At 37.9% G+C, this 27,462-nt stretch overlaps 1 protein-coding gene across 3 annotated transcripts; it reads left to right on the forward strand.

Annotated features, from left to right (window-relative positions):
• The first annotated feature begins 2,822 nt into the window (after nt 1-2,822).
• IL18 (interleukin 18) lies at nt 2,823-27,061 on the forward strand. Of its 3 annotated transcripts, none has more exons than XM_028517681.2 (6): nt 2,823-2,978; nt 10,145-10,252; nt 11,054-11,065; nt 20,859-20,993; nt 22,935-23,068; nt 26,552-27,061. In XM_028517681.2, exons 2-6 carry the CDS (start codon nt 10,174-10,176, stop codon nt 26,771-26,773), a joined length of 582 nt encoding a protein of 193 aa, XP_028373482.1. In that variant the 5' UTR covers nt 2,823-2,978; nt 10,145-10,173; the 3' UTR covers nt 26,774-27,061. The 3 variants fall into 3 exon arrangements, with proteins under 3 accessions (XP_028373482.1, XP_035884459.1, XP_035884460.1); XM_036028566.1 differs by having other exon boundaries at nt 10,166-10,252; XM_036028567.1 differs by lacking the exon at nt 2,823-2,978 and adding an exon at nt 9,804-9,827 and having other exon boundaries at nt 10,166-10,252.
• The last annotated feature ends 401 nt before the right edge of the window (nt 27,062-27,462 follow it).

The following is a 27,462-nucleotide window of genomic DNA, read 5'->3' on the forward strand; positions in this document are numbered from 1 at the left end:
ATTATTTTTATGGTCATTAAATTCCAAAGTGTGTAAAATACTGGTCTAATTCCTCTCCCAGCCTTCACAGGGAGTTATCCAGTTTTTTAAATATTTCCAGGAAGCCCTGGCTGGCGTAGCTCAGTGGATTGAGCTCGGGCTGTGAACTCAAGTGTCACAGGTTCGATTCCCAGTCAGGGTACATGCCTGGGTTGCAGGCCATGACCCCCAGCAACCACACATTGATGTTTCTTCCCCTCTCTCTTTCTCCCTCCCTTCCCTCTAAAAATAAAAATAAATAAAATCTTTAAAAAATAGTATTTAAAAAAATCTTATCTAAATAGTATAAGCTAAATGAGTAAAAAACAAGTGAGAGGGTGAATAGCATTATTGTTGTCTAGTGCTTTAAAATATTCAGCCCTGGCTGATGTGACCAGTGGATTGAGTGCCAGCCTACAAAGCAAAGGGTCACAGGTTCAGTTCCCAGTCAGCACATGCCTGGATTGTGGGCCAGGTCCCAGGATGCAGCACATGAGAGGGAACCACACATTGATGATTCTCTTCCTCTTTCTCCTCCCCTCCCCTTCTTTCTAAAAATAAATAAATAAAATCTTTAAAATAAAATAAAATATTCAAAGAATGCCCTCACCATTGATTGGATATCAATCTGTTAGGTCTAGGATCCACAGCAAACCAAGGCCGGGAAGGGGAGGGAGACATGTCTCACCCACTAACTCAGCAGTCCTGAGCCTGATCTGAAATATTGCCAGGTGTTCCAGCATCACAGGAAACACCATTTTTACATGGGAGGAGGGGAGTCCTTGAAATTCTGTGTATCGATTCCACTGTCTGGAGAAGAATCTATACACTGTGTTTTCATCCCAAAGCCTGCAGGAGAGGGTCCTCAGCACTCAAAGAAAAGGCCCATAAAACAGCTTTGGTTAATTGCCTACCTATCTGTTTTATCAGGGAGTCCCTAGTGCTTACAGAAAAAGCCCATAAATAACTTTGGGTAACTGCCTCAACTTTAATTAACTGCCTCCTGTTATGTATGTGATTTACAACAAGATGAACAAATGGGGTCTGGAGCAAGATAAGAACTGGAGCTAACAGACCCCCACACATACCTAAATTCTGGTAGTCACATCCCCCAGGGAAAGCTGGCACCACCCTTACCTGTCAATCAATATGTGGCTTCTTTACCCGCATTGTGCCAACTATGTAAGTCCCCAAGACAAAGGACCTGATGACTTTGGCCACTCTTACTTTGCCCTGCCCTGAACCTATGTCTTTCAACCCCTACCTTAGCTAGGCTTGTTTTCTTTCGTGAGAATTTATCACTAATAAATCCTATTTACATAATAATAAATTTGCTGATCTGTAATTTTTACTGTGTCTGCAAGAAGAACTGAGTTTCTCCTGCAACAATCCCGCAAAACAAAAGGGTGCTTGTTCAGTTCCCAGTCAGGGCACATGCCTGGGTTGTGGTTCTGTCCCTGTCCCTGTGTATGTGTGTTTGTGTGTGTGTGTGAGAGAGAGGCAACCCATAGATATTTCTCTCCTTCTCTTACTCCTTTCCTTCCCTTCTAAAAGTAAATAAATAAAATCTTTTAAAAAATTCATAGAGCTGTCATTGGCCTCATTTAATCTTAAATGTCCCTATGAAGTAGGCAGCACATAGAGACATTTGGGTTACTCTATATCAAAGAAAAAATTGTGTCCCAAAACTAAGAAATGTGTTAAGTTATGCATTCTATGTCTTTACAGCGGGAGAACTACAATTGGCAAAATGCCATTTAAAATTAAACTTGTTTGGTCCTCTGCTACTGATCACTATTTGACACTACCTCATGCTTTCATGTTATTGGCCTGATTGGACATTACAGCTGGAGAATGAAAACTTATTTCAACTTGAATCGTATGTGTATTCTTTTACACTTCTTAATGTGCTATGTTTTACTTCTGATAATCACCATACCAAGCACCTCCAGCCATCCTGCCACAGACTTCCTTTGTAATGACTACTGTGGATATAATATTTTATATTATACTATATTTTATAATATAATATTTTATATTATATTATATATTATATTTTATAATATAATATTTTATATTATATAAAAGTATGATATAACTTTTATATGATAACTCATATAACTTTTATATGATAAAAGTATGATATAAAAATATTTGACCTTACATATGACCTTATAAAATGAAAACACTCTTGTTAAAACAAAACAAAAATATTTGAACTAGCTGGTAATGTAAGCATTATGTTTTGTAACTCTAAAACCCCTGTATTCCCATACAGTCTCTGTACTGGCAATGAAACAAAAACCAAAAGTCACCTTACTAATTACCTTTCTAGCAAGGTAGTACAACTTAGCACATACTTAAGAGAAAATTATCTAAAAAACTTTGTTTCTACTATTTTCAAGCCTGTGATATTTACACTCTGCTTTCCAAAAGTTATGTTTTAGGTGTTAAAATTACATTAACTATTTTAATAGGGCTAATTATTCAGCACTAGATAAGAAAATTAGATAAGAAAGTTTTGTGCTTAAGTATGAGTTGAAAATCTCAAACAGATTAATGTGAAAAAGATGCTTTTAATTGAGCAAGCAGGTGCTCTTTTTAAAGTTGCTTGGATGTGCTTCTGAAAGAGGTACAAACTTTGGACAATCAGAACTCCAACTTTTACAGAAGAAATTATTTCATTAAAATGCTGATTTTACATTAAAGAAATACGCATGTTTTCTGACAATTTAAAGTTCTATTGCCTTAAGAAAGAGCTCCTGTTTGAAGGCGGGCCCCTGGCGTGCCAAGAAGTCTCCTCCTCCCTCCATTTCTTCCTTCTTCTGCCGAGCTGTCTGCATTCCTGCTTCGGACGCTGAAGGGGCTGTCACCTTCCCCTGTCTCCACAGCCTCAGAAAAAGAAAAGAGACCTCAACCTTTCCACATCACTTTTTCTTCTAGGAAACTATTGAGCACAGGTAAGAAATATCATTGCTCTTTATTTGGAAACCAAAGCATGGTGATTAGAGGTAAACAAGCTAGAAAAGCGATTGAGAGAAATTTAAGTCGTCTGACATCACTATGATAGGCAATCAAGTCAGAGTAGAAACTTGTTCTCTCTTTTAGCCAACTTTGGAGAACACCATTTTAGAGCAAATATTCTCAAACTTTTTCTCATGACTTCTTTACATATCTAAAAATTATTGAAGACCTTGAAAAATTTTTGTTTCTCTAGGTTATTTACTGTATTACTGTCACTTACTATTTGAAATTAGAACTGAGAAATTTTAATAATAGCGACCTATTATTTATTTTAAAAATAATAATAAGCACATCACATGTTAAAATAAATAACATTTTTAATTATAGATCCACAAAAAAACCTGTGAAGGGTGACATTGCTTTTTATTTTCACAAATCTTTTTAATGTCTGGCTTAATAGAAGACAGCTGCATTCTCATCTGCATCTGATTCAGTCTATGTAATATCACACAGAATGCAGCCTCTGGTAAACTCCAGTGTGTACCCATGAGAGAATGAGAATGAAAGAGACAGATTACATCTTAAAATTACTATGACAATAGCTTTGACTTTGTGAACTCCCTGAGTACTACTGCTTTGGAATGATAAAATAAATAAGCTCTTCTTTAAAGGGAGTCTCAACTCTGAATCACCTACTTTAAAAACAAACAAAAATTTGCCAAAGGTTGATAATCTTGGTGTAATCTGCATCATCACCTTAGTCTTGGCTACAGTTGGGTAATATTACCGCATTCCCCAGGAGAATCTCACAATAAGAAGGGGGCTGTATCTCTGTTTTGAAGTATGAATAACAAAAATTAGAACACTCTTAAAGTCCTCTTTTCCTTTTGCCTATGTCTAGCTATTTCAAGTCCTATTAAATCTTCCTTTAAAATTTCTTTTTAATTTTGATTTATTCATATAATACCTATATGAATACTATGAATTCTTACTTAAATTTCTACATGAATTCTTATAGTAGTTTCATAACATGTCTCTAATTTATTACATGTAGCACTGTCAGCTCAGTAACCTGCTTTCTAATTGCTGATGAGATTAAATTCAAATGCTTCTACATGACTTGCAAAGCTCTCCATAATATAACCCCACCCTTCCTTGTGTTCACAGCAGGCAGCAGGATTGTTTCGATATAATAAAAAATATGGCCCCACTCAGTACCCCCCACCACCACATCGTTGTTTTTGTTACCACATAAATGTGTTTAAACTTTGAGCATTCTTTAAGATTAAATTTAATTTTCCTTTCAAACAAGGCCATTTCAATTATTTTAGTTCTGTTTTGGCTTTTTGTTTTTAGTCTGTATTTGGCAGTTAATTATGTATCTTTTATTATTCATGATTTATCTAAGTATTTACCTAGGTTTCTACCCACACCTCCACCACACCACACTCACACACATACATTAATAAGATGGCAAATTTTTCTAGGACAAAATAATTTACGGAACTTAAAAGTTGGGTTTTGAATCTTATTCAAGATGACTACATATCTGATTTCAAGGAATTAGGTAATGTGGTTCCTCATTTAATTCCATATTATTCCACAGAATTGGAATTCTGCAGCAAGGTTAAACATAATTACAGTTGCTTTTCAAGTTCAAGGCATTCTTACTTTTGACCTACTAGCATGGTTTTAAACTCCTACTAGCTTAACAATGGTGGTTATATAATAAATATTCAATAAATATATGTTGTTTTAGAATTATGAGGAAGTAGTTACTAGGGCATTTGCCACAAATAAATGGTTGTTTCCTTGCAATCTTATCTAGAATCTAGAATTAAAGAATGCTTGTGCTGGAAAGGACCTTAAAGATTGACAATTCAACTCCCTGCTTATCCAAATAAGAAGATTGACACCCTCAGAATTAAATGACTGGCACCAGATAAGTTTGGAACACATGTGGCCTAATTGTCATCATGATTTTCTACCATCCATTAACCTCTAGGTAGTTTCCAAGGCTTGAATAACATAACTTGTTGTTGTTGTTGTTGTTGTTGTTTCAAAGAACTAATTGTCCCTGCATATTCTTAGGAGGATCTTTCTGAGGTGGTTTATAACTCTTTAAAAAAAGAGTCAATAATCTGAGTATCTTACATGAAATACTTTTAAGCATTTTTATCCAATGGAAACTATAATTTTTAAAGATTAGAGTTGAGAAAGCAAAGGAATACAGATGAGAAAGGAAAAGGAAAACTGGAGGAAGGAAGTGGGAGGGGACATAATACTTGTAATCATAGGTGTATTAAGATTTAACAAAAAGAGTGGTAGCCTGGTTGGAGTAGTTCAGTGGATTGAGCGCGGGCTGCGAACCACAGTGTCACAGGTTCAATTCCCAGTCAGGGTACATGCCTGGGTTGCAGGCCATGACCCCCAGCAACCGCACATTGATGTTTCTCTCTGTCTCTCATTCTCCCTCCCCTCCCTCTCTAAAAAATAAATAAATAAAATCTTTAAAAAAAAAGATTTAACAAAAAGAGTGGTAAGAGATGAAGGAATTCAAAATCAACACATCAAGTAAAGAGAAACTACCAGGGAAAAAAAGAAGAGGAAGAATATTAGGGAAATTATTCTATTTTTTTAAATATGTTTTCAGACTTACCCCCATTTTCTTTTTCTCGTTGGCTTTAAGATGGAAAGTTTTAAGACAGAAAAATCTCTACTAGCCCTTTATACATTGTTGTCATGATGACTACTGTGTACAAGTTCTTTTCAGGTGTTGAAGATTTTTTTTAAAGGACAAATTGTCTTAAAGAAATTCACTTTAAAGCTGGGCAGAACTATTTGTCATCAAAACAATCTTAATTCACTGTAAAATCTATTTCAGAAGACTGAGTGGGGAGAGTTGAGGGAGGTAGGTACCGAGAATGATTAACTAGAAATGTAGGAGTCAGGGAAGTTTTCCTAGAGATGTTTGAGCTGGGATTTAAAGGATGAAGGAGGGCTTGGCGGGCAGTTAGTAGGGAAAGTTCCAGTCTTGGGCAGTGCGGGGGGGGGGGGGGGGTGCAGGCGGCAGGGCAGGAATAACTGGCAACAATTATATAGTGGGGGAGAGTCTGGATGCAAGAAAAGTGAGTATTAAAGCGGAAGATGCATAAGTGATGAGATCTTCATTTAATACAGTGCTGGTGGAGATGGAGAGGTTACACCAAATTATAAAGACATTTCCGAGCTATAATCTACAGTATTTATGAGGCAGAGAAAAGGTTAGTCAAAAAAGTCAAGAAGGGCTTCCAGGTTTCAGTTTTGAACAAGTCATTTGGACATGTTTGGGAAAGTAATTTATTAGTACAATATATCTTACAGTTGGACTGAATCTGGAGCCGGAAATTGACATTTACAAGTTATGCACATCGCAGTAACTACCACCTTCTCTCTTTATTGCCAAACTTCCTAAAAGAATAGTTTGTATTTACTGTCTATACTTTTTCCCCATCCCATACTGTCCTAGATCTTTGTCAACCAGCCTTTTGCTACCTCTGCTTTCCCCAAATTTTTCTGCAGACACCAAAACTTCCTAATTGTCAAGTTCAATGAACAAGTTTAAGCTTGTATCTAAGTTTGGGCTCTGCGGTATCTGATTTCAAGCAGCCCCCTCCCTGATGCTCCTTTCTCCCCTGACTTCTCTGACATTTCTCTCTTAGTTTTGTAAAACTGAACCAATTATTTTCCACTCCAGTCTCTCTGTCATTCTCTCTTTCTTTAATGATGTAACACTCAACTGACTGCTCAAGTGAGAAACTTTGAAGTCATCCTGTTTCTCCTTCTTCCATTTGACCCACTGCCAATCAGTTAAAAAATCCCGCTGTCTAATCTCTTTTGAAACCATCCCCTCCCTTTCATCCCCCCAGCCACCACCTTAGTGTATATAGCCTTGTCAACTCTCACCTTAAATGCTTTGGTTTGTTTGTCTTAACTGTTAAAATTGCTTCTAAGGTTGTTTTCTAGCCTTTGTCCAATTTTGCTCCATCAATTCTGTTTTCTACATTGCTGCCAGATTATTGACTTTTTAAAACATAAATTTGACCACATTTTTCTCCTACTTAAAGTAAGGCAGTATTTTCAGAAAAAATTGCAAACTCTTTAACCTAATTAAACAGGATAATCTGACTCTTCTTTACAAGTTTTGTCAAACCAAATTTCATTGCAAGTTGCTTTTTATGTAACTTGAATTAGGCAGAATCAAACAAATGTAATATAAAAATAATAGTCTCACTTTATTAGTGAATTAGTGAGGCGAATTAGTGATGCAAATTAGTTTATCTAAAATGGCATGATTTCACAGTGGTAAGCCAAGTGAGCTGTGCACTGTGACACTACTGCCACATGGAAGTGTCTCTTCTGCCTGGTAGAATGGGCTGCTGCCATGTCAGTATTATGTGATCAAGGCTACTCTTCAAATATCTCAGAAATTCTTGAGACATACAGGTATTGTGCTGTTAATTTTTTAACATTCACAACTATTATAATTTTAAATGTTTTTATATCTGAAAATGATGTTATCAAAGTGCTAAGGGGTATTGTTACTGCTTGTGCTGAAAAACAAAGAAATCAAGTGGTACGAAATTTAGGTGCAAGTAAACAATATTAAGAAGACCAAAGCATCATGATGATTGCTGTGTAGAGAGAACACTCTGCAAGATATTAGTAAAAATGCCAAGAAAGTTCAAAAAAGAAAGAAAGAAAACACTTTGGTTATATATTTATAGACTCCAATGATATCTTCTCACAAACTTTTATATTTATTCCCAAGGAAAAGTTAATTTTGAACTATGTTAAGATGTTCAGAAACACATTCTTTCTGTAAAATCTGACTGCATTTGCTTTAATTATGGTAAAAATAGTGAGGCTCCAAACGAGCCATGTTCTCTCAGCCTCCTGGCTTCTGCTTACATTGTTCTCTCCTCGTGGAATGCCCGCCCCCCCACACACACACACCCACACCCCGCCTTGAAAATGCCTGCCTCTCTTTCAAGGCAGCACAATCATCTTTTCCTCAAAGAAGCCTTCTTCAACACCACCAGGCAGAGAGGATCTCTTGTAAAGCCAATGGTTACAACATTTATTATACTATTTTGTATACTAATGATTATATACTTATCTCTCTCACTAAACTCTGAGTAATTGGAGGGTAAGAACTAAGTCTCCTGCGTGTGTGTTTTGTCAACTTTCTAGCCCCATGCCTGATATGTAGTGGATACTCAACAGTGAATAGATGAATGAATTCAAATATTGTGTATTATTATTATTATTTTTAAGGTAATTTTGTCCTCTAAATCCATTTACTCTTTGACTAACTAAATACTGTAGTAAACACTATTAATTTTATCCAATTCTTACACATACTACTTAGTACTTTTCAGATAAATTACTTTCATAAAATATGTGTGCACTATATATTAAAGTTTATAGAGAAGACTGCCCTAGACATTATTTCCCCAACTTTATACATATATATTTGTACATTATATATCTACAATTTAATAACTATCTACATTTGTATGAGTGTAAGCAACTGCACCTAGATATAACTGTTAAATAGCCACCAACTAACAAGTATTTTGGGTCAGCTTAATTTAGACTAAGTTTTTGCAACTGGGTTTTAATTTCCTGATCCCTCTACCACATATATTTGGCCTTAGCAGTCTATGCTAGAAAAATTTGAGTCAGTTGTCTACCTATGAGCATAAACTTATAAATACCCCTGTGTACATCAATGACAATTGTGACTCAACCACCTTTGGAGCCCCAACCATAACTGCCCTCAGGGATGCAAGGTACTCCTGAGCTCTAGAATAGGGCTTCCTAATCATTCCTGTGGCATAGACCCCCATGGGCAATCTGACAGTCTGTGGGCCACTTCTCAGATCAGGTTTTTACCTGATAAAATTAAATACCTAGGAATATAAAGGAAACTCATTATGTTAAAATAGCACTGTCAAAAAATTTTTAACAAATTTTGGTATAGTACATATGTGCCTTTTTATTAACACATTAAATAACAAGATCTATTGGTGAGACTAATAACTTCTGTGTATTTCTAAGGAGGAATGAGTTTAAACCATGTATTTCAAGATCTCTGCAACCATTACAACATAATAGGAAATCTGTATTTCTACTAGTAACAGTTACTAGTATTATAATAACACTGTGGTTTGTTTCCTATAATATAATGAAAGGGACTGTTAAACTTGAATTAGAAGAAAATAAATACAGAGTGGGGCAAAAGTAGGTTTACAGTTGTGATGACATGAAATGCAGTTTTTTTTCCTTGTATTATTTAATTACTGTATTATTTCCCATATCAACAACTGTAAACCTACTTTTGCTCTACTCATATGTAATTTTTTTCCCAGCTAATTTCACAAATTTCCCATATTTAGAAATCCTGTTCCATAGGGAAAGGTCTAAAAGTATACACTTCATATTGGAGTGAGGTGGGTAGGCTGGGGCAGAGGAGAAAAGCAAAAAGAAGAATTTTTGACATTTTTCAAATCCTTTATTATTTGATTTTTAAACAGAGATATTACATTTATGTATTGCTTGTATAAAAGGCATAATATCCAGATTCCAGTAAAAAAAACTGCTGCTGCCCAAGGAGAAAGAGTGCCCTCAGATGCCAGAGCCCTTTGGCCTCCTTCTACTTGCCGCCACTCCCAGGTGGGAGCACCATTTTTACCATCACCTCACCTTTAGCACTTTGGTAACCAACCTTTACTTTGTCACACACAGGAACCCACTGGTTGTAAGACAGATAGAACCAATCTGCAGTTAAAGGACAGGATTAGGTATGTTTCTGGTATATTGATAATATATTCAGTTCAATAATAGGGCAATAATTCAGTTCAATAATGGGCCACTTATCCACCTTTCCTAACATTGTTTAATGAGAAAATGCTTTCTAGATTCCAAATATCTGATGGTGTGCAAGAGAACATTTGAACACGTGTATTCATAAGATAAAGACTCCCATCATTTGTTAAATGTCCAGAGTGTTCATCAGCATACTGGGTGATAGACTGACTTCTGAGTTTGGAGGTAATATAAGGCAGTAGGGAGAAAAAATCCCCTTTGTGTAAGAGAAACAATCACTATCTTTTAACAGATGACTCTTTGCTTTCATTAGGAATAGAAATGGCTGCTGAACCAGTAGAAGACAATTGCATCAACTTTGTGGAAATGAAATTTATTGACAACACACTTTACTTTGTAGGTAAGTCCAAAGCAATAGGCCAAATACAGAGTTCAGATAAATGTATTCAGCTAGAAAAAATGTTGTGAGATGAACTATTAAGTGACTCCTTACTGTCATCAAATTCTACTGTAATGCTAATGATATTCTTGTCTGAAAAAAAAAGCATTGGACTTCTGGAAATGAACCATAATATACCAAAGGCTCCAGCACCTTGTCCTACCACATGACCTGGCACTTTCATTAGCAGTAGCCCACTTACAAGGTGGCAGCAAGCATATATCGTGTAAATTCCACAAAACTGGGTACATTCAGAGAATACAATTTCCCAAAGCAAACTGGCAAACTATATAAGAGATACCTTAAATCTAGAGCTCTGTGAGTTAAATATACCATGTAATGTAAATATATTTGACAAATACAAACAGATTTTTATGATTAGTCTTTCACAGGCTATTTGGCTTCATTTGAAAGCTTCAAAGAAAATCCTGAGACAACCTTCCATTGAAGCAATAAATTGCAGAGTGAAATCTATCACTTTATAAAATTTCTTTTTAGCTACAGATTTTTATTTATAAACCCCAGATTTAGGTTTCATATCTAACTTACCAGAGAATACACTAAGTCTAAAGAGCTTCATTTTATGGCACATTATGGATGATTATATAATATTTCTGATGAGGCCACCAACAAAGGCCATCACCAGTAAGACAGGAGTTAAAGATTGGGGAGTGGCAGAAAAGAGTAACAAAAGGTAGGGTGAGAGGAGATTCTGAGTTCAAATAAGAAATTAACATTTTGTTTCTCTTTTTTTCCCTTTAGCCGAAGATGATGGTAAAGTATAAATTCATTTCTCTTTCTTTGCAAAAGTAAAAGTAGCTACTTGAGTAAGCATCCCACAGACACATCCATATCACCATTCTCAGCTGCAAGAAACTGGTACCAATCTATATGAGAAGCTAATCTTCCCTCAAAGGAATTTGGAGACAATAGCACAGCCTTGGAATAAAGCTGACCATAAAGGATACAAAAAAGAACCTCTAGCAAAATTGTTTCTTTAGCCCTGACCAGTGTGGCTCAGTTGGTTGGGTGTCAGCCTGCTAAGTGAAAGGTTGCCCGTTCAGTTCCTGATCAGGGCACATGCCTGGGTTGTGGGTTCCATCCCTGGTCAGGGCATGTGCAAGATGCAACTGATTGATGTTTCTTTCCCACATCAATGTTTCTCTCCCTCTCTTTCTCCCTCCCATCACTGCTCTCTAAAAATGAATAAATAAAATCTTTTTAAAAATTGCTTCTCTACACATTAGCAAATTTTCCAGTTCTTAGAATCTACGAAGCAGATGTTGCTTGTTATATAGATTTTGAGGTTAGCAAGATGTCATGGATTCTCTAGAGTACATAGGAAGAGGGGGTTAAAACATGAGAACTGTAAGCCAAAATCAAGAACATCTTCAATCCTCTCTCTCAGAAATGCTTTGGGAAGAAGCCTGGGAGGCTCCCAGGGAAATAAAATTTTCAAAGTTGAGAAAGTAGGGAAGGTTGGAGCAAGCAAGAACTATGAGTTTGAATCATTAAGTCTTAAGAGGTGGATGTACCCAGCCCTTGACCTTTGGACATTCAGGAAGGATCCTAGCCACATCTAGCCTGCCATCCACTAACACACAGGTGGCAAACACAAGGCCCATGGGCTGAATCTGGTCCTCCAGCTTGTTTTATCTGGCCTGGCACCTTGTTTCTATCCGGCAACAGCACTGAGCTCTTGCTTAACTGTTAAGGAGTAGTTACATTTGTACAGTCCTAAAAGTACATTCGGCCCTTTGAAGGCAACCTCGAGGCTGATGTGGCCCCCCGGTGAAAATGAGTTTGACACCCCTGCTCTAACAGATGCCCAGATTCTCAAAGGTCATTAGTTTCTCACACTTTGCCTTAAAAATAACCCTTCTTCATTTTAAGGTGATTCTCACTGGCCTAGAAATAGAAAAGAGTAACTTTTTAAAAAATAGTATTCATGTTTTTTTGGTCCAGCTTTATTGAGATATAACGACATGTAACTTCTCATGTTTCTTAAAGATGGCCCTACTCTCCATTTATTAATTCAGTATATACAGGGTGAGGTTTACAGTTGTTCATATGGAAAATAATACAATAATTAACAAATAATAATATAAGAATAAACTCTGCTTCATGTACTCTCAACTGTCAACCTACTTTTGCCCCAACCTGTACTGGCATTTACCTCTCAAGCATTGTTCCCCTCCGTGAGCATACAGTTGTAAGCAAAACACATTTCCCATAGGGACAAGCAGGCACTTAAGGGAGGCAATTGGAATGTGGTAAGTTAAGGCACAGATGCTGTGGGAGCATATGGAAGGGGCACCTACTTCAGTCCAGTAGATTCTGGGAGGGCACTTTAAAAGAGGGACATATTTGAAGAGTGAGTAGGAGTTAGTCAAGAGAAAATATTCCGGGCAGAGAGAAAACCACATGCAAAGGTCAAGATGTGAAAGAAAGCATGGCATGTATAAGGAATTAAAGGTATTTCAGGCCCTGAGTGGTTTGGCTTGGTTGATTGGAGCATTGTCCCACAGACCAAAAGGTTGGGGGTTTGATTCCTGATTGGGCACATGCCTAGGTTGTGGGTTTGGCCCTCCATACGGGAGGTAGCTGATGATGTTTCTCTCCCTTTTTCTCTCCCTCCCTTCCTGTCACTAAAAATCAGTGGACATGTCCTCTGTTAAGGATAAAAAATTAATACTTCAGAAAGGGAGTAGGGAGTAAGAAAATGATGAGAGAATTATTTATAGGATGCAGATCAAAAAGGTCCTCTCATTCTAAGATTGGAATTTGAACCTTATCTTTGGGTAATGGGGGCTCATTAAGCACAATATGCATCATCTAGAATACAGATTGGTTTGTCGCAAGAAAGAGATCCAAAAATATAGTGGCTGAGTAAGAAAATATTTCTCTCAAATACAAGTCCAAGCAGGCAGTTCAAGATTAGTACAGTTGAATGCAGCCAGATGTTGTTGGGACCTAAAATTTCTTTTGTCTTGTTATTCCATTATGCCCTAGTTGTTTGACTCACATACCTGAAAATCATTACTACGCTTCTTGGGTCCACATCCTAGCCAGCAAGAAAGGGCTCAAAATAAGAGGAAGATGGCGTCCAGGGTGACTATGAATGCGGCCCAAAACAAAATCGTAAATTACACACAGAACTTTTTTTTTGCTCATCAGTTTTCATTAGTGTTTGTGTATTTAATGTGTGGCCCAAGACAACTCTTCTTTCAGTGTGGCCTAGAGATGCCAAAAGTTTGGACACCCCATAGAAGTCATACACAGAAATTCTACTCATATTCCATGGATTAGAAGTTTAGCCACACCATCTGAAAAGAAATCTGGGAAATAGGATCTTTATTCTGGATGGCCATGTGACTCATTAAAATTCAGAGATAATATGGTCATATATCTGAATTTTAACTTTGATGAAAAAGTCCTTCTGTCTTCAATACAAAGACCTGATGTGGGGCACTGTGGCTCAGTAGGTCAAGCTCCTGAAAAGCAAAAGGTCACCAACTCAATCTCCAGTCAGGGCACATGCCTGGGTTGTGGGTTTCGATCCCTGGTCAGGGAACATGCAACAGGCAACCAATTGATGTTTCTCACATCAGTGTTTCTCTCACTCTCTTTCTCCCTCCCTTCCTGTCTCTGTAGGAATAGATAAATAAAATCTTTTTTTTAATTGATGTGGGGACAGAAAAGGGGGATGCCAATTAAGAAGCTATTGTAGTCCCTATAAGAAATTGTGGGAACATGAATTAAGGTAGGCAAAATTGGGTGCCAATAAAGAGCTGTGAATGGATTTTAGAAATACTTGGGAGAATCTGAGTATATTGGTGTTGGATTGGAAGAGGATAGAGAAAAAGATGATACCTATATTTTCTCACTTAGGTGATTTGTACCATTCAGTGAAATAGGTAACACAAGAAGAAGAGCAGGGTAAAGTGTGAAGAGCAAAAAGGAAGATCGATGATGAATTTAGTTTTGTATCTTGTCTGTGGGGCACCCTAGAGGAAATGTCCAGTAGACTCTTGGACATAATGGTCCTGAGCTCAGTATGAAAAGTTGGGCTGGAGATACAGCTATAAGAGGATTATGTACAGAAATAACATCTGAAGCTATAGGAATAAAAAGACAAATCAGAGGAAATGTGTAGACTGAGAAAGTAAAAGCCAAGGAATAACTCAGAGGAATACGTATGTTTGAGGATGCAGTAGAAAGAGAAGCTAATAAATAAAAGAGAGTAACTTAGGAGGAAGAAGAATAATGAAAAGAATGCCACCAAATCCCAAGAGAGATATTCAAGGTGGATGCACCGGTAATAGGCACTGTGTTGAATTTTGCAGCCTTAAAAATCAAGGGTACAAAAACAAATATTTCATTTAGCAACAAGGAGTTTGTCGGTTTTGGTGAAAGAAGTTTGGTGGAAATGGAGGCAAAGACAGATTGCAATGAGTAGAAGAGTGAATGAAAAGTAAGGAAATTATACAGTTTTGCCAGAAGCTCCATTATTAAAAGGAGAAACAAGGCTAGGACCAAGTAGAATATGATTAATGAAGGAGGCTGTTTTTTGTAATATATTTTATTGATTATGCTATCACAGTTGTCCCATTCCCCCCCTTCATTCCCCTCCACCCTGGATACCCTCTCCCACCCACATTTCCCCCCTTTAGTTCATGTCCATGTGTCGTAAGTTCTTTAGCTTCTACATTTCCCATACTATTATTGCCTTCCCCCTGTCTCTTTTCTACCTACCATCTATGTTACTTATTCTCCATACCTTTTCCCCCTCTCTCCTCCTCCCACTCCCCTGTTGCTAACCCTCCAGGTGGTCTCCATTTCTGTGGTTCTGTTCCTGTTCTACTTGTTTGCTTAGTTTGTTTTTGTTTTTGTTTTAAATGTGGTTGTTAATAATTGTAAGTTTGCTGTCATTTTACTATACATGTCTTTTATCTTCTTTTTCTTAGATAAGTCCCTCTAACATTCCATATAATAAGGGCTTAGTGATGATGAACTCCTTTAACTTGACCTTATCTGAGTATTTTTTCTGCCCTTCCATTCTAAATGAAAGCTTTGCTGGAGAGAGCAATCTTGGATGTAGGTCCTTGCCTTTCATGACTTGGAATACTTCCTTCCAGCCCCTTCTTGCTTGCAAGATCTCTTTTGAGAAATCAGCTGACAGTCTGATGGGAACTCCTTTGTAGGTGACTGTCTCCTTATCTCTTGCTGCTTCTAGGATTCTCTCTTTCATTTTTATCTTAGCTAACGTAATTATGATGTGCCTTAGTGTGTTCCTCCTTGGGCCCACCTTCTTTGGGACTCTCTGAGCGTCCTGGACTTCCTGGAAGTCTATTTCCTTTGCCAGATTGGGGAAGTTCTCCTTTATTATTTGTTCAAATAACTTTTCCACTTGTTTCTCTTCCCCTTCCCCTTCTGATACCCCTATAATTCAGATGTTGGGAGGTTTAAAGATGTCCTGGAGGTTCCTAAGCTTCTTTTCATTCTTCTGAATTCTTGTTTCTTCCTTCTTTTCCATTTGGTTGTTTCCTTCTTCCTTCTGGTCCACTCCATTGGTTTGAATCCCAGTTTTCTTCCCATCACTATTGGTTCCCTCTGCATTTTCCTTCATTTCACTTAGTGTAGCCTTCATTTTTTTCATCTAATTTGCAACCAAATTTGACCAATTCTATGAGTATCCTGATCACCAGTACTTTGAACTGTGCATCTGATAGGCTGGCTATCTCTTGGTTGCTTAGTTGAATTTGCTCTGGAACTTTGATCTGTTCTTCCACTTGGGCCATGTTTTGTTTTGTTTTGTTTTGTTTTGTTTTTCTTGTCATGCCTGTTATGTATGAGGGGTGGAGCCTTAGGTGTTCACCAGGGCAGGGCAACTCAGTCACTGAGTTTGTGACATTGTATGTTGGGGGGGGGGGGGTCCATAGGGAACAATGGCACTTGCTCTGCTCTCTGTCAGCTTTCAGTCCCTTCCACCACTTCCCCCAAGCAAACTGGGCCTTTCTGGTGCTGATTCTCATGTGGGTTGGCTTGCGTATGTTCTAGACCCTGTGGGTCTCTCCAATATCTCTCCTATGAGGCTGGGAGCCTCTCCCTGTGCCTCAACCCCCACAGGTGTTTTCAATCAGTGTCTGGAGGTTCTATTTCCTGGAGCTGGGCCCCTGGGTTGTGTGGTCTGTGTCACTGCCCAATTTTGCCTGGTTTATCTGCACTCAAATGTGGCCTGGACAGCCAGGCGCCTTGTGCACAGTGCCTCACTTCACAGTCGCCCCCTTGCTGGGTCTGCCAGCCTTCTGTGCACCTGGGGTCCGCCCACTACGGTCTAGTGCCCGTGATGCCTTACATGCCCGGTGCCACTGCTTTTTGTGCCTAGACCCCTCTCCACCCAACTGCTTAACTCCGCCCCTCCTACCGGTCTGGATGAATGTGTTTATTTTAACTCCTTGATTGTCCGACTTCCATACAGTTCAATTTTCTGTCAGATCTGGTTGTTATTTTGTTTCTAAATTGTTGCTGACCTTATTTTGGTTGTGTGAGGAGGCACAGTGTGTCTATCTACACCTCCATCTTGGCTGGAAGTGATGGAGGAATTTTAAATCTCAAAATGAAAGGAGCTTTGTGTTTTTCTGATTATAAAAATAATGTGTTATATTAATAATTGAGGTGATAACAATAAGAACATAAAGAAAAATAAAAACATGAAAACTTAGAAATAATCATTACTACCATTTTGATGTAATATTTCTATACTATAAATTTATATGTGGGCAAAAGTAGGTTTATAGTAGTGGGCACATAAAACACGGAGCTTATTTTTTTATTATTGTTTATTAACTAGTGCACTATTTATTTGTACCACAACTATAATCTACTTTTGCCCACCCCTGTGTGTGTATGTAATGCTATACCTAAACTTCTTTTTCTAGTTTAATACACATGGACATCCTTCCATGGCAATGAATAATTACAGTTACATTAAATTTATGATATTCCATAGTAAGAGCATAACAAAACGTATTTGCTGAACCCCAATTTGTGGGCATTTAAATTGTTTCCAGTTTGTTGTTATTAACAGTGCTCCCATAAGCATTCTTGTAGAGAAATATTTACATGTTTTTCTGATTGCTTCTTTATTTTTTAAATTATATTTTATTGATTATGGTATTACAGTTGTCCCAATTTGTCTTCCTTTGTCCCCCTGCACCCAGCAGCCCCACTCCCTCAGGCAATCCCCACACCATTGTTCATGTCCACAGGTCATAAGTATTAATTCTCTGGCTACTCCATCTTCTATACTCTACTTAACATCCCTGTGGCTATTCTGTAACTATCTATTTGTCCTTCTTAATCCCCTCACCTCTTCACCCATTCTCCCATACCTCCCTCCCATCCAGCAACCATCAAAATTCTCTCCATATCCACGATTCTGTCTGTTTGCTTAGTTTGTTTTTTAGATTCAATTGTTGATAGATATGTATTTATTGCCATTTTATTGTTCATAGTTTTGATTTTCTTTTTCTAAAATAAGTCCCTTTACCCTTTCACATAATAGTGGTTTGGTGATGATAAACTCCTTTAGTTTTTTTCTAGTCAGGGAAGCTCTTTATTTGTCCTTCAATTGATAGCTTTGCTGGGTAGAGTAATCTTGGCTATAGGTCTCTGCTTTTCATAACTTTGAATATTTCTTGCCAATCCCTTCCAGCCTGCAAAGTTTCTTTTGAGAAATCAGATGACAATCTTATCAGAACTACCCTGTAGGTGAATAACTGATTTTCTCTTGTTGCTTTTAAGATTCTCTCTTTATCTTTAACCTTTGGCATTTTAAGTATGATGTGTCTTAGAGTAGGCCTCTTTGCATCTATCTTGTTTGGGATTCTCTGTGCTTCCTGGACTTGTATGTCTATTTTCTTTACCAAATTAGGGAAGTTTATTTTTTCAAATACAGTTCCAATTTCTTTCTCTGTGTCTTCTCCTTCTGGCACCCCTATGATGTGAATGTTGGACCTCTTGAAGTTGTCCCAGAGGTTGCTTACACCATCCTCATTTTTTTTTTTAGATTCTTTTTTCTGCCTGTGGTTCTGATTGGTTGTTTTTTGCTTCCTTATGTTCCAAATCATTGATTTGGTTCTTGACTTCATTTGTTCTACTGTTGTTTTCCTGTAAATTATTCTTTATTTCAATTAGCATATCCTTCATTTCTGACTGGATCTTTTTTCTGCTGTTGAAGTCCTCACTAAGTTCCTTGAGCATCCTTATAACCAGTATTTTGAATTCTGCATCTGGTAAATTGTTTATCTCTGTTTTTTTTAGTTCTTTTTCTGGAGTTTTGACCTGTTCTTTCATTTGAGCCATGTTTGTTTGTCTCCTCATTTCAGCAGCCTCCCTGTGTTTGTTTCTATGTATTAGATACAGCTGCTATGACTCCCTGTTTGGTAGTGTGGACTAATGTAGTAGATGTCCTGTAGGGTCCAGTAGCACAGCCTCCCCTATCACTCAAGCTGTGTACTTGAAGTGCACCCCTTGTGGCTGAGTACACCCTCCTCTTGTAGCTGAGACTTGATTGCTGTTCGCAGGTCAATGGGAGAGATTTATCCAGGTCAGTCAGCTGCAAGGACTGTCTGTGACCATTGACCACCAACCTCTGCCCTCTGTGGAAGATCAACTATGCATGGGTAGGGTGGTGGTTTTTGAAAATGGTCCGTAGCTGTTCATTGGGTATGCAGACTCTAGGGTTTCCCAGGTGGTCAGCCCCACCTGGGCCAATGTCAGCCCCACCTGTGTTCTACCTGGAACAACCCTTCATGAGCCATAAAGCAATCTTAGATGGCTACTACTTGTGCTGCACTTGAAGATTCCTAGGCAAAGCAAAGTTGTGAATCTAGGCTAGCTGCTGCTAGAGCCAGGACTGGAGCCACTTAGCTGTTGCTTGCTTGATAGGATTTAGGAAGTTGTGAAGCATTAACTTAGACTAGCCATTTATATGGAAAAGTCACAGTTAACAGTTAGGGTGGGCCTATAAGTTGGGTGGGATGGAATCTCAGGGGTTCTCTAGGCAGGGCAAACAGTGTTAGCTAGGCTGATGGAGTCTCAGATATGGTACCTGCCTGCCAGCTCTGTGGCTCTGTTGAGGGAAGGCTCAGAAAAGTGACAATGGCCTCTACTTCCCTTTCTGTCTGGGAGAAATTCTCCCCCATTCCTGCTTTGATGCCAGACACTTCAGTTCCTCTCTCTATGCTACTGGTGCCTTTCTAGCTGCAAGCCTGGGGGTGCTGGATCTCAGAGGGAATGCATCTGTATAAGTCCATGTATGGGTTCTTTAAGGGAAACTGCTTAGGGCTTTGTCTTCCACTGACTCAATCCCTGATAGTTTTTGTGGCCAGAAGTTGTGGGAACTTACCTTCCTGGCACTGGATAACTGTATTGTGGGATGTTGGTTGGGGCTAGGACCCCTCACTCCCATGATATCCCTCCCTAATTTTTATCTACCGTATGTGGATGTGGGACCAGCCTGTTCCATGCCTCTGTCCCTTCTACCAGACTGGACGGATGTGGTTTCTTTAATTCCATAGTTGTTAGACTTTCATACAACTCAATTTCTGGGCAGTCTGAGTGATGGTTGTTCTGTATTTTAGTTGTTCTGATGTGGTTGTGTGAGGCAGTGAGCCATGATTACATATGCCACCATCTTGATCAGAAGTCCTTTCTGATTGTTTCTTTAGGAAAAAATCAAGAAAATAGAATTTCTGGGTTGATGGAGAAGAGGGAATGATTAGTAAATCAAGATTTCCAGAGAAGCTACATCAGAGCACAGATAGGGTTAGCCTTGAATACCAGAAGGGACACCTTTTCTACATTCTCTCATGGGACAAGAAGGGTAATAGAAATAACTGGCGGTGCCACACTTAAATTTGTAAGTTGCATAGTAGGAAATCACTTACTGAAAGTGAAAACAAAGGTGATGATGTCGAGATTCTGAGGAGAGTAAGGAGGTTTTGAAATTATAGCTATGGCCTATGGAAGAGGGCTGAACTATATAAAAAAAATATTGACAATTGATATGTTTGTATGGCACCAGTTTGTGCAATGATATAACTGTTTACTCAGCAGCCAGGTTTGGAGTTTTATGGTAGAAAGACAAATGAACAAATGAGTTCAGGACTGGAAGACTGGCAAAAGTGTAGGTAATATGATGAACAATAAGGTCCAGACTGAATGGAGAATGAAGGAAAGACAGGATAGTTAGATAGGGAGGAAATGCCTTTTTAGAATAAGGAGGATTCAGTTAAGTGTAGGAAAGTATAAAACAACTAGGAGAGGAGATTTTGATCAGATAGCAGAATATTTGAATTTAAAATTTCAGAGGTAGAATAGTTCTGGGTGATAACAAGAAACTGGTGTACCCTTAGAAGTGGGTTAAAAGACATTGTGAAACTTAGCTGCTTCTGTAGCAGAAAATTGTTATTGGTAGTTATTGAAAACTGAAATACATAATATGCCTATTTATAAATTTTTTTAATAAAATCTTTTTAATGAGATTTAATGTTTATTCTAGAAAACCTGGAATCAGATTACTTTGGCAAGCTTGAATCTAGATTGTCAATCATACGAAATATAAACAACCAAGTTCTCTTCATTTCGCCACAAGACCACCCTGTGTTTGAAGATATGACTGATGCTGACTGTGAAGGTATTTTTTAAAAATATGTTTACAGCCCAGCTGGTGTAGCTCAGTTAATTGACAGTGGGACTGGGAACCAAAGGGTCACAGGTTCATTTCTCAGTCGGGGCACATGCCTGAGTTGCAGGCCTGGTCCCCAGTAGGTGCACCCAACAGGCAACCACACATTGATGTTTCTCTCCCTCTCTTTTCTCTTAATTCCCCTCTCTAAAAACAAATAAACAAAAATCTTTAAAAAATATATGTTTACAAACATAGAAACGACAAGCTACTTCTTATTCCATTTTACTGCTTACATTTTTCTATTACAAGTTTACACCTGAAATGAAAAGTCATAGCAGTAGTAATAATTTCACTTACAATAAACTTTGTAGGGATACAAATGTTTTAGTTGGGATGAAAAATCGATACAATAAAGATATTGCCAGGAGTTGGGAGGAGGACAAAGGAAGTAAAGGGAGTCAAATTTGTGGTGACAAAAGGAAACTACATTTCAGATGATGGGCACAAAATAGACTATACAGATGTTGTATTATAAAATTGTACACCTGAAACTTATATAATGTGATTAACCAATGAAACCCCAATAAGTTTAATTTTTAAAATGTTTTTAAAGATATTGCTAGGGGTCATGCTGCTCTGGGCCTACATTTGGATCACCAATTCCTTCATTGCAATTGCATTAACTGTATAAGATCTCCATAGAGTTGGATCCTTAACACCTGCTGGTTATAGCTGAAATAGCTAATAGCATTTTCAAAACTCAGAATTAAAAACAAATACACAAGCATTTCAAATAAGTCTGTCTTATGCCATAAATTTAGAGTGCCTTAGAAAATGAGTAAATTTACTGTGCTTTCCAAGGTATGAATTCAAATATCAGAGTTTAGGCAGAGTTGAAACAGTGACTGTGTACTTTTTTTTTAAGATTTTATTTATTCATTTTTAGAGAGGGAAGGGAGGGAGAAAGAGAGAGAGAGAGAGAGAGACACCAATGTGTGGTTGCTGGGGGCTGTGGCCTGCAACCCAGACAGGTGCCTTGACTGGGAATTGAACCTGCGATGCTTTGGTTCGCAGCCCACGCTCAATCCACTGAGCTATGCCAGCCAGGCCAAAACAAGGTTTTGTTTTGTTTGTTTTCTTAGGACTTTATTTATTTATTTTTAGACAGAGGGAAAGGGAGAGAGAAAGGGGGGAAGAAATATTAATGTGTGGTTGCGTTTCATGCACCCCCAACTGGGGACCTGGCCTGCAACCCAGGCATGTGCCCTGGCTAGGAACTGAACCTGTGACCCTTTGGTTCACAGGCCAGTGCTCGATCCACTGAGCCACACCAGCCAGGGCAGTGAATGTGTACTCTTGAAAAATACTTAGCATATTGTTCTCCAGGTCCATCCATACTAAGTGAAATAAGCCATTCAGAGAAAGACAAATACCACATGATTTCACTCATAGTAGAATCTAATAAACTGAACTAACAAGCAAAATAGAGACAGACTCATAGACAGAGATCAGGGTGACAGCTAAGGGGGTGGGGGAGGGCAAGGGCTGGAAGGAAAAAACAGGAAAAAGGACTCATGGACATGGACAACAGTGTGGTAATTTCAGGGTCAGGGGGTGTAAGGGGACCAAATGGTAATAAAAATAAAAAATCCTAAATGTTTGCCTTAACAGATAGATTTTTATGATTCTGTTTAAAAGTTAAAGACAATCTTTTAGAATTCAGAATGTCTCTTAAGCACTCAATTTGCTGCTTTTGTGTTGTAATACACATTTGAGTGTGTTTTAAAGAACATGTGAGCAGCTGTATGCAGTCTCAGCTAACCAGCTGAATCTCAGTGTAGGATTAGTAATGGGTCTACTAAGGATTATCCCTTGGCTAATTTTCATAAATATTGATTTGCAAAAGTTCTTATAACTAGTGTTCTCATTTCTTAATGTTTATTGCAGATAATGCACCCCGAACTGAAATTATCATGTCTATGTATAAAGACAGCCTTCCTCGAGGCATGGCAGTAACAATCTCTGTGAGGTGCAAAAAAATGTTTACTCTCTCCTGTGAGAACAAAAGTATTGCCTTTAAGGTAAGACTGAGCTTAAATTTGTTTTAGTCATATTTATGTGAAAAATTAGAAAACCTAAATATCCTCAGTTCAACTTTTTGTCTAGAACAAGAATGGCAAGAAGCCAAGAACCATTAAAATAGTTACTAAAAATTATCCAGCTCTCTGATTCGTTGTAACATCAGGCTTTTTCTAAGTCTGCCATATGGAAGAAGTATAACTGTGATTTCATAACCTGTCTCTTCTGAATAATCATTCTATAATAAATAATAATATTGACATATATGAATTATTATATTTAAGAAATGCATACTCTTCCCAAATAAGTTTTCTTAAACAAAATGAAACTAATTATCTTTCTGTAAACCCTCTATATACTCTGTGAATTATGATGATAATATTTTAACCCTTAATTTTTTTGTTCTTGCTTCTCAGCTGCATCCTTCAGCTTTCAGTTGATGTATGTTATTTTTAATGTAAATCTAAGTGAATAAAATTAACAAGATTAGCTGTAAAAACAATGACATAATGTATCTTAAAGCCATGTATAAATTATTTCTAGTCATTGCTTTTTCTTCCTCTATGCTCCGTTTTTTTTCTCTTGAAGAGTTCCCAAGTGGGGATTTACTGGTAAAATACTGCTGTGGGAACTGAAGGTTAGAGTATGGCCTTAGTAGACATGCCAAGGGGCATGTCTCCCATCCACTTGGGAGGGAGGAAAAAGCCAATCTAAAATATAATCCAAGAAAAATCAGTATGTATGCCACAAATACAGCCTCCAAACAAATCCTTTAGCCATCACCTTCCAACCAGAGTGCTACCCTTTTGGGTCCTGACAAGCAGGAAGCTTAGTTATCATAATGGCTTTCCAGGCCTGGGGATGGGCGGGCAGGGTGGAGAGGATTAAGCACGTTCTTCCTTAGCTACAAAATCAGAAGGGAAGGAAGGGGATGGCCAAACTCAAGCCATGTGGGGTAAAGGAAAACTAATTCAGCTGCAGAGACCGATTCCGAGTCTGGGATAAGCCTGAACTCTAAGTGCATTATTATTGAGAGAGCCTAGGGAGTGTTAAAAAAAGATGGAAATAATGCTACTATATGCCTATAGTAGGTACTGGGGCAAATCCAGGTTTGCGAAAGCCTGAAGCTTACACAGTTTGGGCATGCCTTTTAAAGAAAGAGAATATAAAATTACCAAAGAAATAAAGTTGACAATTTATTTAGAATAAGAAACGAAGGGGCTTTAGAAGAGACCTCTGCATGTTGGGGTAGAGGGGGATGCTCTGACATTTAAGCTTCATTAGCTTCATAGCAAATCTGCTTCTGAAAGGAACTCAGTAAATATTGGAGGAAGGGATGGAGGGTGAGAGAGAGGAAGGAAAGGAAGGAGGGAGAGAGGGAATGAAAAGAGCTAGTTTTAGTTCATGCTCTTTAATTCATTTTCCCCCTACTAATAAGGATCTTAGCAGTGATTATAAATATAGGCTAAATTCTACTAGATAATAAAACACAACTGGCTGCCATTATGTGCTCATCTTTCTGTGTTGGTTACTAGCTATTAAGTCCTAGTGCTTATGGTTACCCCTGTTTGCTCTGGGTAAGAACCTTCATGACACCAGCAGAGATTTCTTCAATAAGTTACTGTTAGTGTCTATTTCTTGTATATGTCTCCAGGCATGGTCTGGATTCTCTCAAACTTGCTAATGCACTTGGGAGAGGGGAAAAAAAAAACCAAACCAGATATTAGGTCAAGCTTAACTTTCTCTGGGTTGATGTTCAATCCCTCCTGATGTAAACAATCCCGTAGGCCCTTGGAGCACTCGAGTTTCTTACATAGGATTGTTTCCACATTCATTTACTGTATACCTTCCCTATGATGGCTAAGAATAAACAACACCAAAACCAAGGAAAGCTACTGTCTCGGGATTTCCTTGCCCCTGTTCTGAAACGTCTATCCATACCCCCACTTTCAACTACAACTTTTCATGCTAGGTTTGAACTAAGGTTTAGCTCCCTCTAACATTTCTAGAGATTCTGAAGTTTTGGCTAAGGACTATTTCCTACTTATACATTCAAGTAGGTTAGTACCAAATTGGCTCCCCAGCTTAAGATCTCTTCCTAAATTCTGGAATACAATAGAGAGCTGCAGAAATATACATCTGTGGGACAACTAGTTTATACTGTTATCAGTATACTCACACTTATTGATAAAGAACAAAATTTAAGAGTTATGACTATAAATTCCATAACTGACTGAGAAGTTTGGAGGTACCCAAACTTCTTTCAGGTATTGTAGGAGGAAGCTGGAATGCTATTAATATTTTGGATCTGGAGGTTTCTCCATCAGTCCTTAGTTAGGATCATGAGAATTTTTGCCACTGTGGGGTCAAAATTAAGTTCAAACGTCTGCTGATTCCAGAATTAACATGGAAAGAATCTTGGATGGTCCTTGGATTTTCTAGTCCCTCTTGAAAAATAGGCATGATACAATAAAAAAAAAAGTGTAAGCAATACTGTCAGTTAGGTGACCAGCAGGATTATAGTTTCAAATGATCTAGCTAATCTTGAGAAAACCCTATTCTGTGTCTGAAAGATATAAGAATCAGAATTTAACCTTGCCCTAGCCAAGTAGCTCAGTTGGTGAGAGCGTTGTTCCGATATGTCAAGGTTGTGGGTTTGATCCCTGGTCACGGCATGTAGAAGAATCAACCAATGAATGTGTAAATAAGTGAAACAGCAAATCAATGTTTCTCTGTCTCCCTCTCTTCTCCTTCCTCTTCCTCTCCCTCAAATCAATATAAAAAAAAAAATAAGTAAGAATTTGGCCTTTCAGGGCAGAGCCCAGCCAAAGACTACTTTCAGAATAGAAATTCAGGACTACTGTGGAAGTGGAGTAGTTGGCAGGGAAAAGTCAAAGGCTGCTGACTAAGCCACTATGGCAAGGTTATATAGGAATCAAGGACTTAGCCCTAGAACAGCTGTAGTGGGTCTATTTACAGTAAGTTTCAGTTCTAGCCTCCAATGAAGGAAGGAAGCAGCTAAGATTCCTGTCATTTCTGCCTATCTCACAGTTAGCTCACAAACTACAGCTAGACTAGGCCTGTGGGTGGAGGTTATGAGTGTCTTTAGTTCTGAATGGCTGGAAAAGACAGGAACTGACATTAGCCCAGAAAGGCTGTGGTCTTTGCTAAAACTGACTCTATCTTCAGCAGATAGGGACTTCACTCAATGGAAGAAGAGAGAAGGAACTGTATGATTAATAAATAGGAAAAAACTATAGACCTAGACCAGAATGTGCATTTCATGGTAGGAAAAGCCAAATGGACAAAGATAATGGGAGATTAGGAATTAAGAGAGAGAGATTGGTATTTTTATATTCAGAGATGTTTATCTTAATTCATGATAATGCAAACTTCTTTAGTTCTATGCAGTAATACACTTTAAAATAAACTGCATATATTCTAATTGTTCACATCCTAAAAAATTAACATGTTTTTCTCTATAGGAAATGACTCCTCCTGATAGTATCAATGATGAAGGAAGTGACATCATATTCTTTATGAGAAGAGTTCCAGGACATCACAATAAGATACAATTTGAGTCTTCATTATACGAAGGACACTTTCTAGCTTGTAAAAAGGAGAATGATCTTTTCAAACTCATTTTGAAAGAAAAGGACAAATATGGGGATGAATCTGTAATATTCACTGTTCAAAGCAAGAACTAGGTATTAAAATTGCATAGCTTGAACTTCCTGAGTTTTTGTGGTTGAGAAAGTTTGTAAGAGTTTGAACCTATAATTGTAGTGATGAAATAAAATGTATAGTGGTCTCAAAAGATATTACTAAGAAATGAATAATAAGCTTTCACAAAATTGAATTGACTCCCCCTTATCGGATGAATAAAATATTTGCATAATGTAAAAAAGAATGCATAGTTTGAAAACACATTCTATGTTGTTAATTGGAACATGGATCATACTCAATGGAAGTGTTTTGAATCTTTTGGGTTATGTTGAAAGATATTGATATTTGAATTTTTAATTGTTAAGAATATCATTAAAGCCATTAAGATTTTGCCCTGGCTGGGTGATTCAGTTTGATAGGGTGTCACCCCATACACCAAAAGCTGCAGGTTCGATCCCCATTTGGGGTGTATATGGGAGGCAAATGATCGATGTTTCTCTCTTACATGGATGTTTTCTTCTTTCTCCCTTTCTCTCTCACTAAAATCAATAAACTTATCCTTGGATCAGGACTAAAAAATATATACCATCAAGATTTTATAAAGAGACCACTTCAGCTGACTAATTTCTGCCAAAGTCAGGATATCTTTAAAATTCAGATTGATCCTGAGTCTAGCAACATATAAAAAGGATTATACATTCTGAGCAAGTGGGATTCAATCCAGGAATGC

The sequence above is a fragment of the Phyllostomus discolor genome, chromosome 6 (genome assembly GCF_004126475.2).
Source record: "Phyllostomus discolor isolate MPI-MPIP mPhyDis1 chromosome 6, mPhyDis1.pri.v3, whole genome shotgun sequence".
NCBI lineage: Eukaryota > Metazoa > Chordata > Mammalia > Chiroptera > Phyllostomidae > Phyllostomus > Phyllostomus discolor.

Excerpts from the sequence above, each read along its gene's own strand:
- IL18 (XM_028517681.2), top strand. The coding sequence starts at position 10,174 with ATGGCTGCTGAACCAGTAGAAGACAATTGCATCAACTTTGTGGAAATG. Across the intron at positions 20,994-22,934 it reads GACTGATGCTGACTGTGAAG|ATAATGCACCCCGAACTGAA; the intron begins GTATTTTTTAAA and ends TGTTTATTGCAG. Across the intron at positions 23,069-26,551 it reads ACAAAAGTATTGCCTTTAAG|GAAATGACTCCTCCTGATAG; the intron begins GTAAGACTGAGC and ends TTTTCTCTATAG.